We start from the raw sequence: 10,866 nt of genomic DNA, 5'->3' as shown, positions 1-10,866 counted from the left end.
AAAAAAAAAAAAAAAAAAAAAAAAAAGTGAAGCCAAGCCTGGTGACAAACCTAAGGCCCCAGTTCAACCTCATCTTTTCTTCAAAGAAAAATTTAGAATTATTAATCAGTACAAGAGAAGTAAATGGCAGATGGAGAAAAAATACTTCTCAGTAGTTTCTTTGAGTTTTTCTGGAGAATCTGGTATCTGACATTATTTTTTTTAAAAGTGGATTACTTCTGTAACATCCTAAAACTATGAAGAAAAAGTCAGTGCAAAAGTTAAAATTATTTCATGACTCCCCAAGGGCCTCTAGTGGCCAATGTTACCAAACATGTATCAGTAAGTAAATTCTTTTCTTCTCAGTACTGATTACTTTTCCTGTCATTTAAGGAGCCTTGTAATATACCTTGCTTATACCAGCTTTTAAAAATAAGTTTGCTGAATAAAAGAATCAGCACAGTAATTAGAAATAATTCCTTTATAAAAGGAATTATCCCTTTTATAAATACTGCATATGTGGCATTGATGATTCTTGCCTCTACTTCATTACTTTAAAGCTAATAAAAAGGGATGTCTGCTTATACTGACTGTCCTGGAATGAAGGGTGAGCACTTGGAAAATGAAGAAACAGGTTATCTTTGGTTCTTTCCAACCTTAAACTTATTTAAAGTTAACTAGGCAGCCATGGGGCAATGGACTGTGCTGAGAAATTAAGACTAAAATAATATGGGTTGGATGTTAATCACTTTGGTAGTTTATACTACACTATAAAAAACAATGACTTAAGCAAGAGAAATGTGTCTCTATTGGTGTAATTTCAGGTGAACTGAGGGAAGAATTCCCCAGCCTTTTATTCTACTTCCTCAATCTACCCCATAGGCTGGCCCAGATAAGCCTTCAGTGTAAGAAAAGATCTAACTATGTGAAATTTATAAGGCTAAGGATAATGTCTTAAATAGGACATCTCCTTCTTTTCCTTGCAGTTTATTTTAGGCACTTCTGATAACCTATTTCATCAGGCAGAACTTGATTTGATGGAAATAACCTATTTCCTAAAATTTAAACCTGGAAGACTAGTAAACATGTCCAGGAAGAAAAACATAGTCACGTGCAAGTCCTACTAACACAGATACAACTTTTCTCTAGAGGGCCATGAGCTAAGTCACCAGGAGTAGTCACACTCTCTTCTCAATTTTTTCTTCAGATGCATGGCTGACACTGCCTTGGCAAATTAGAAGTCTGAACTTTGCTTTGGGGTTTGGCAGTTGTCACCTGAGGCTGATTAGAACTATTTATTTCTCTTCCTTCAAAGAAACTGCTCAGGTGGAAAGAGGCAGTATCTACCAGCCCTACAACCAAGTGGTGAGTGAAGAATTCCTTTCCTTCTATTTATTTTCTTTTTAATTTTTCTTTTGAGACAAGGTCTTGCTGTGTAGTTCAGGCCGTCTTGAACTCAATGTGTAGCCCAGGCTGGTTAGGAACTCACAGAGATCCTCCTGCCTCAGCCTCCCAAGTGCTGCGATCACAGGTGTGTGCCACCATACCCAACCAGAATTCTCTTCCTTTAACTTTGACTCTTTGCACAACATGGTGCCTCCTTTTGCAGTTTGGCAACATATTGGACACACTGGAAAAAAATATTTGGTTCCTATATACCATATTTCAGCTCACAGATCTGGCTGTCCATCTTCTTCAGCTTCTCGCAAATCTTCATGACTGGTACGTGCACACTCATGGGGCGAGTGACTTCACTTAGGATTTTGGTGGCTGCATCTTTTGTAGCTCCTAGATAATAGCACTGAAGGAGAATGAAGACTGTTTAGTGCCCAAGGCTATAAAAGAAAAAAAAAACTAATAGAGACATAAAGAACAAAGAATGATGTTAACCCAGTTTTCATCCTAGTTAGAAGCACCAGATAGCACGCTTGCTATTGAGAGGCAGGTGAAAAGAGCTCAGCTTGCTCTGCGTTCTCCCCGTGCAGCACAAATTGAAGAGTGCACCATGTTGTGCAAAGAGTCAAAGTTAAAGGAAGAGAATTCTGGTTGGGTATGGTGGCACACACCTGTGATCGCAGCACTTGGGAGGCTGAGGCAGGAGGATCTCTGTGAGTTCCTAACCAGCCTGGGCTACATATTGAGTTCAAGACAGCCTGAACTACACAGCAAGACCTTGTCTCACTGCTTGGAAGACAGCCCCTCAATAGTTCTCACAGCAGCGCTATCATCCTCCCCCCCCCCGGACCTCCGGACCCAGCCAGCCTAAAGTTGCCCAGCCAGCAACAGAAGACAGAGTTAAAGAGCCAGCCAAATAGCTCAGCAGATGAAAGCACCTGCATGCAGGCACAGGGATGGGTAGGTGTGGGGGGATTGAATCCCCAGCCCACCGTGTGGGCCCTAACCCTGGGGCACGCTGAGACAGCAATTGAGACTGGGCATGGTGGTGCACGCCTGTAGTCCCAGCTCTTGGGAGGCTGTGAACAGGCTGATCACTATGAGTCCATTCTAGTAGTGAAACCCTGAACACCCTGTACACCCTTCCTTAAAATAAAAAATTTTTTTTAAAAGACAGAGTTAGGAAATCCAACCTTGGGACTCCCGAGCCCAGGATCCTTCTGTCATGAAATGCTGCTTTCAAGCTACTGACTTAATACCTACAAACAGATAAAATTTGATGGCATAAATAAATGGCAAGAATTTTACAATGTGTCTGTGTGAAGTGCTCAACAATGCAGATTTAGCTGACAAATTCAACATCATATTTTATGTAAAAAGGAATTGGTCTGGGCTTGAGGGTGTAGCTCAGAGAGGATGTAGCTCATGCTCAAGACCCTGGCTTCAGTTCCCAACACCAAAAACCAAAATAAAACAAAACAAAGCAAAATAGGAATTGTCCTTAGTAATGTAAAATATGCTGAAAAAGCTGTATGTGTAAACATAGGAAGTACCATCTAAAAACACAAGAAAATATAATTATGTATAAATAATAATGTAAATTATTTGCAAAAATTTGACTTTGTAATAAATGGAAAAATCTAAGCCACTCATAATTCAGGACAATAAATTCCCACTAGGCATTGTTTTATTGATTCATTTTTTTTCATTTAAGAAAATGTTAAATTATTTGCCTGTCATTCACGCAGCAAGATGAAATGATATATTTAGGGTGAAAATACACGGGGTTATGTTTCCCTGCATGCTGTTCATAATGACACGCTTGAGCAGACATGTAAGCAGGAGGGCAAGTCTAAGTGGTTTTCTTCAAGCACACAAGAAAAATGAAAGGCAACGATTTACCGTACCAAGCGGTTTTCTTTTCCTTTGGCATCTAAGCAAAAGTTGATCAACTCTTTTTCTATGGTGTCCAGGGAAAAAGTAACTCCTCTGGCTATCAAGGAGTTGTAGAATCTGCTCAAGAATTCCGTGCACACTGGAAGGAACAAAGAAGAAGATCTGTGTGTGCTGCCGAGGCACTTCTGTACCTCTGCTCGTGACCAGTTGGCCAAGTGAAACAGTAAGTTCAAAGCATTGGGATAATGGATTCCAACTGTAATAATGATTTGGGGCCTGTGAATGTGAGCATACTATATCAGTTATTTAATCAGCTTTTGGGACCACGTCCATCTAAAATGAGAAATGTACTACAAATCTTAGAAACAGCCCATATGTCTATCAACAAATGGGTAAAATGTAATAGGCAACCCATCGGGAAACTTGCGTCTCCCAGGAGCTATGCCTAGTCCTCAAACCCCCCCTATTCCTATTCCCCATTCCTCTTCTCCAATAAAATATCCTGTTCTTTTTTTTTTTTTTTTTTTTTTTTTTTTTTTAAGCGGAACCAGGGATTGAACTCAGGCCCTTGCGCTTGCCAGGGAAGCGCTTATTCCACTGAGCCATCTCCCCGGCCCCTAAAATATCCTATTCTTAACCTTTGTTGTTCCTTAAAAAAAATATGGTGTACATATACAGTGGAGTGCTACTCTGCTATTCATAAGGTAAATTTGCAAAACAAAACAAACAAAAAAATATCAATAAAAAGGGGCTGGGGAGATGGCTCAGTGGAATAAGTGCTTCCCTGGCAAGCGCAAGGGCCTGAGTTCAATCCCCGGTTCTGGAAAAAAAAAAAAAAAATCCATAAGGTAAATTTGAATCATTAGTAGAAAAATGGATGCATCTAGAGACTGTAACCTTAAATGAAATAAATTGGACACAGAAGTTTAAATATCACACAGTTTCTCTTGTGTGAGAAGCCCTAAGGGTAAACAAGGAGCATAATGGGAGATAGCAATTGTGACACAGAAAGAACAGATGGGAAGGGGAACAAGGTGGGGGGGTGGGTGAGGAAGGGAAAAGAGAAACAAAATGGAAGGAAAAAAGTGGAAGCAAAACTTAGGTAAATGTAGAGAGCAAAAAGGATTAAAGGGAGTGGAAGGGAACAGGAAAAAAGAATTAGGATATATGTACTAATAAAATACGAACATTTAAAAGACAAAATAGTTTAAAACAAAAGATTAGTCTATTTAAAGCAGTTAATGCTTAAATTTTTTTCTTTTTAATTTCTTTTCACTTTCTTTTATTGTTTTATTCTGTTTTTTAAACCAGTTTTGCAGGTTTATATCTGGTAACCTAAACAACTACTTTGAAGATAACAACATTACACAATACAGCAACCATTGTTGAATTCCTATTACTTTAATAAAATTTTGTATAGTTTCTAATGCTTTTTTTACTACTATGTATTCTTTTAAAAATTAGAAAGATTTTTTAAAAGATTGTAAATGATGGTGGACTTAAAAATATTTGAGACAACTTCAAATCTTCATACAATCTTCAAATTCTGGATTAAAATCAAGGTGGAATAGTCTGAGATTGCCAAAAGGCTGCTTTCATTTCCAACACCCAGTTTTTGCAAAGCAGGGGTATCCACAGTGACAGCAACAAAAACTAAATTATTAGTACTGCAAAAATGTACTAACGAAAAATAAAACTAGAGGGAAAAAAAGTTCAGCATAGTTGGACATAAACAGCACACTTCTCTCATCGCTGTTTCCCCTTCCCTGTAGGATTTTTTTTTTCCTCCCAATGCCTTCAGGGCAGGTTTGATTGGCTTGAGTTGTGGGGATCAAACCACAGCAACCTGAGCCTGACTGCTTTGTTGAAGCAGCCACTTAAAGAACTGAGCTAAGGGGCAGGCCCCCTCCCCTTTCCTCTAGATGGGACCATCTAGATGCAGAAAGACAAGCTCAGGATTCCCACTCTCTGCATTAACATATCACGGTTTCATTACACAATGTAATAATAACAGAAATGAAGTACACAATAGATGTGATGTGCTTGAGTCACCCCAAAACCATCCCTCTCCCCACCCATGGAACTACTGTCTTCTCCCAAACAGATCCTGGGTGTCCAAAAGCTCTTGGAGCACTGCACCAATTCCTTTCTCACTTGTATCTAATCTGCTGCTAGTATCAATGATATGGAAGTTTGTATTTTTTCCAAAATGATAGGACATTTTTAGTAGCTTCCTGTTCTCATTTACATTTCAGTCTGTTTTTCTTTCTTTACCTGATAATTCCAATACTAAAGACTTTTTAGGTATGCTTCTTCTGTCTATTGACCCAACTGGCTGGGCTTTATGTTGCTCCTCTTCCCGTGGGTCTGTGACTCAGTTCTAGTCAGCCACATGATTATGAGGGTCAACATTCATGCTCGTAGTGCACTGTGTTGCTAAACTGTTGTGTTTGCTAAGTTAGGTGTATTGAATGCATGTTTCACATGGTGTTTTCAACTTATGATCCATTTATCAGGATGCAACCCCATTACATAACCGTTATGCACAATGGTAAATACACACCTGCACACACACATTTCCTTTAGTTCTGTTTCTCTGGAGAACACTGATACAACATTCAGCTGGAAAGAGTGTGAAAGAAGCTGGATATATATGGTTAGGCATCACTTAGAGACAAGGACAGACTTGGAGAAGGTTGTCATTAGGTCATTTTGTTGTGGGAACATCATAGAAGGTACTTACACAAACCTACAAAGTATAGCCTTCCTAGGTTTTTTGGCATTGCCTACCAGTAGAGGGGCTAGGCTACAAGCATGTAGAATACTAACTACATTAAAAAATTCTGCAGGCAACTTTAACACAATGGTAAATACTTGTCTGATGTATTTAACCATAGGAAAAGCACAATACCAATAACAATACAAACTATTTTTTAAATGGCACACCTGCAGAGGGCTCTTATCACTGGTGCAGCACTCATAGCTGGAGCAGCCTGGGGTGAGTGGACAAGTGGCTGGGAAGGGAAGGTGAGGCCCAAGACAGGCCTGCGACTGCTCTAGACTCTATATAAATAAAGAGGGTTAGGCTATACTAAATACTTGAAACATCATTGCTCTCTCTTCAATAATACATTAACCTTTACTTACTGTAGAATTTTTTTTCAACTATTTTACTTTTTTGTGGTAGCATGTAGTTTATAAGCTATACAAAACTATATTCTTTACATATCCCACCCTGACCTTTTACTCCCTGCTGCCCCTTCCCTGCCCTCTTCCCATGTCAAGTCTACTTTCCTGTTTCCTACCATCTCTTTTTTTGTACTATGTATTATATACTTCATTTGTTTTGTACTAGAGAAGATATACGCTATTTGACCTTTTTTCTTTAGATTATTTTAAGCATTTATTCTATCAAATGTTTTCTTTATAAATTTGTTAAAAACAAAGAATGACTATACATATTTTCCAGGACTACACAGGGTCAAGACTATCAATTTCCTCCTTCTTCACATCTTGTCCCTTTGAAGGTCTCTAAGGACAATCATACACTTGGACTGGTCACCGGGTCACCATCTATGAGGACAATGTCTTCCTCTAAAATCTCAGCCTTTCTGAGGTTGTTTTACAGTTCACTTTTAACAAGTAGAAAGCAGGAACTCTAAAAGAATGATTGAAACTATAGTACTATAAATACATAAACCAGTAACATGGCCATTTATTATCAAGTATTATATATTGTAATAGTTATACATAAAATTCTTCCACAGAATGGGCAGTACAGCAAGTGTGCTCACACCAGTACCAGCACATTGTGTAAGAAATGCCTAATGTTACTATTTCACTGGGTGACAGGAATATTTTGCTGCATTATCTCAGGCAGCCACCATGTTTGTGACTCTTCTTGATGGAAATGCTATTAAGTGGCACTAGACTATAAATCTAAAGGTGTTGGATGATACATAACCTTGTAAGTCACTAACTTATGATATTTATGAGACCACAGAACAGGGTAGGGGGATGAAGAGATGTAGCCTCAGGCCTCTTCCCTATGAAATGCTAACGTTTAGAAATTTGGAAGATGAAAAAGAAATAGAAAAGATGGAAAGCAGCAGCCAGTTGAGGCAGGCTGAGAACCAAGGGCCAATGTTAATGCTAAAGGTAAAAGAGGGAAATGTTTAAAGAAATGCTTGCATCATCCCAATGTCACTCAGATAAAGTGTGAAAAATGAGATCTCTCCTAACACCTATTTTGCTGAGAAATCTAATTAGCAAATATATTAAGTATATAAAGATGACACCTGCTGTCATGATCAATGCTGTACATCAGCAGAAACGCAGACCCTGAGCCACCTCTCATTCTTGTCTTCCTGCAGAGGAAACCTAGTAGCACAGTACCATGTAACTCTTGTCCAATTCCTCTCAGTGCTTCTTTACATGATTTCTACACAGCACTCATTGTGCTCAGTATCCTCTAGATGATGATCAGTCAGCAATTCAAACTCATGCTTTTAACTTGCCTGAAGTTGACTTTCCAAAAGGTACATGAAATTTCACATAGCACGTAGACATCCATTTGTTCAACAGATTGAGTGTCTATTGTATGCCATGGACTATAGCAACTGCTGGAAGTGACCTGGTGAGACACAGCCTTAGAGTTTCAGAGTCCCACTATGGAGAATCAATTACTGGGCCATATGAGTACTAGATACTACAGTCAATCAAAGGAGAGGAAGCTACTTGGAGGAAACTGGAAAACCACTTAGACACTAGAAGAAAGAAAATGGTGACCTTCCCAGAGGACACAGAGAAGGAAGGTGCAGGAAGGATGGATGGTAGCACAATAGCTCAAAAATGGTGAGTCTGTGACAAGGCACTGGACCCAGGGAAGGAGAAAAGAGTAGAGTCCATCAGGAGATAGTCAAAGGATAGTGACTGACTGCCTATGAGACAAGAGAGAAAACTTAAGAATTCGGGCTGACCCAAGTGCTTGTCCTATCTTGACATTGTCGCATCCTGGCATTACAGGTTTGAAGGGCTATTAAGGTTGTGGTGACTTTTTATTGTGCTGTGTTTGAAATATGTAGGATTTTTAGTAGTGTGCTAAATGCATGTTTAGAAAGGTCTAGCCTAGAACTCTAGAAAGAAAGAGGTTTAGATATAAGATTTTGGATTTATCAAACTGTTCAGTAGGTTAATTCTGACTGCACTGAAGACAGTGAATGTAAACTAAGGGTAGAGGAAAAAATTCTGTAACTTTTAATATTTAAGCCATGGCTAGAGGATTAGAATTCCACGATACCTTGAACAAGTGGATACAGAGACAGTAAGCAAAGAAAAAAAGACAACAGTATCAAAACCATCAAAGAAAGTTTCTGAAGGGAAAAGCAGTCAATGGGGTCATTCACCTCAAAAAAGTGCGAGTTCATTCCTTGGAAGCACATAGTAAGAATAACCTCACTATGAAACACCTGACAAATTAGGAACTCCAAGTTCCTAGCATGTATATTTTGCTATAACTTCAAATAACCATAGTCCTTTCATATGTGTTGTTTTTGCTTATTAAAAACTCCCCTAAGGGCCAGGGAGATGGCTCAGTGAAATAAGCACTTCCCTGGCAAGTGCAAGGGCCTGAGTTCAATCCCCGGTTCCGCAAAACAAAAAACAAAAAAACAAAAAAAACCTCCCGTAAGCAAATCTATAATTATTCCAAAATAAATACTTTTTAAAGAATCCCATCATGCAATCCTTTTAGAGAGATCCAAAACCATTTGTTTTTCAGTAAGCCTTACATTGCCTAAATGCAGAGCTCACAAACTTAAATATCTGTAGGGACCAGACAAAGCAAATAAATGAGTAAAACCATTTGATTGTAGGTGGGAAGACTCCTCACAACATTAGAAGAACACATCTTCCCTACAAAGAGAAGCTCAGCCAATTCTTACTGAATGGTCATATGGTCCAATCTTACCAGGCTTTCCTAAAAACCTAGAACTCTGAATTTTTATATGAACTCTCCCAATTTTAAAATGTACACAATTAAATTTTTTTCAGAATACTTTGTCACGATATACTTCAGTAGCTCTAAGTTGGCTCACAAATGTTTTACTTTTCTTCTATTAAAGTACAATACAGCACTTTTAAGCTTTCACAGAGAAAATTAAGTGGGCAAAAATAAAGGCTCACAATCAGCAACAAAGCAAGAGCAAGAATTTCATCTGTCATTATATGACCTCTTTACTTAACGAAATATGTACACAGGTTTGCCAGACAAGTTAATAATCACAACAGGCAGTAATAAATGTAGGAAAGATAACATCTGCTTCACAATTAATACAGATGTTCCCCCTCTTCTGAATATTTTTAGGTAGACGTTCCAGGAAATTAATTGCCCGGAATTCATCAGATAATTGTGCATACTTCACAAATGCAGTTTTAAATGTATAGGACACAGTATCTTTAAATAAAATAGTAATTCAGTGAGACTTTATAGCAAGTTTGTAAAATAACATGCGGTAGATCTCTTCAGTTTCTGGAGAAAAGTTTATTGCAGATATAAAGCTGACTGCAATTAAGCCTTTATTTCATAATACAAACTATCAGTTTAAACATTAACATATACTGTCAGTCTACAATTTCCTGTTCAGTGGAGAGATTCCCAAGCTCAGAAGTATATATTTAAAGTATTTCAAGGAAACATGGAGGTAAGTGCAAAGGGCGTGTAAAAGGTAGGGACTGGCATGGCTAATTCTCTTAACAGACCTCTAAGCGACATATGCTGATTTTGTAAAACACAGGTAAAGCAACCTGGCGCCAGAGAGCTGGGTTGGACTGCAGTGAGCCGGTGAGAATCTCTATTCTCGCCTAGCCTCCCCTTCTCACGGAGTCCATATACCCCTTGGTGAAGCAGCCTTAACTTATGAAGTCCTAATGAACGTTAGCTGCGTCCGGCTTTAACATCCGCCTCATTTTGCTTTTCCTTCCGGGAGTCACAAACTAGCAGGAACTTGAAAGAAGTCTTCATCCCAGGAGGCAGGTCTCACCGGTCAGAGTCAACACAGAATCGGTGCGGCCCCACGCTCGTCCAGTTCACCGGCGTCCACTCAACCCTAACCCGAGCTCAACCCACTCGCCTTCCTGCGGCAACATTCACAGCCCAGCCAGAGCGGCCTCACGCGTCCCCGGGCCTGGCGGGGGGCAAGGGACGAGGGGCGGGCTAAGTGTGACTGAGCCAGGGCCGGAGCAGCCAAAGCCCAGAGCAGCCCCACCGCGCCGCGCGCGGACCGCCATGCAAGCAGGCCACACAGCGCTCACCTTCACAACCAGCCCCCGGCCGCCCCGCAGATTGGGGGCCCTGCGCCAGAGCCGAGTTCGATACCCACAACCCGGCGCAGAAGGCTAACACGGCAGCTGGGTTCGCGCACCGCATTCCTAGCCCACAGCAGATCCGCCGCACCGCCTACTCGGCTGTGGCCCGAAGACACTTCAAAAACTCGTAAACCAAACCCGAGGAGAAAGAATCTTCCCGGAGTCGGAGGACAAACGACGCAGCTCAACCAAGAGTTTCCATTGGCTCTCTGTCTTTCGTACGGAAAGGGG

General features: G+C 40.0%; 1 protein-coding gene across 1 annotated transcript in view; it reads right to left on the bottom strand.

Moving 5' to 3' along the window:
• Cdnf (cerebral dopamine neurotrophic factor) overlaps positions 1 to 10,819 on the bottom strand; it is a 13,417-nt gene extending 2,598 nt beyond the window's left edge. The window contains exons 1-3 of the mRNA XM_004641744.2: positions 10,582 to 10,819; positions 3,282 to 3,409; positions 1,639 to 1,780 (exon numbers count right to left, since the gene is read on the bottom strand). Coding sequence (XP_004641801.1) covers positions 1,639 to 1,780; positions 3,282 to 3,409; positions 10,582 to 10,696 — 385 coding nt within the window. The 5' untranslated portion in view covers positions 10,697 to 10,819. The remainder of the gene's footprint in view (positions 1 to 1,638; positions 1,781 to 3,281; positions 3,410 to 10,581) is intronic.
• Between the last annotated feature and the right edge of the window lie 47 nt (positions 10,820 to 10,866).

This window comes from Octodon degus, unplaced genomic scaffold (genome assembly GCF_000260255.1).
Source record: "Octodon degus isolate 3935 unplaced genomic scaffold, OctDeg1.0 scaffold00141, whole genome shotgun sequence".
NCBI classification, from domain to species: Eukaryota; Metazoa; Chordata; class Mammalia; order Rodentia; family Octodontidae; genus Octodon; species Octodon degus.
Note: the sequence above shows the minus strand (reverse complement) of the source record. Positions and strands in the feature narration are given on the sequence as shown.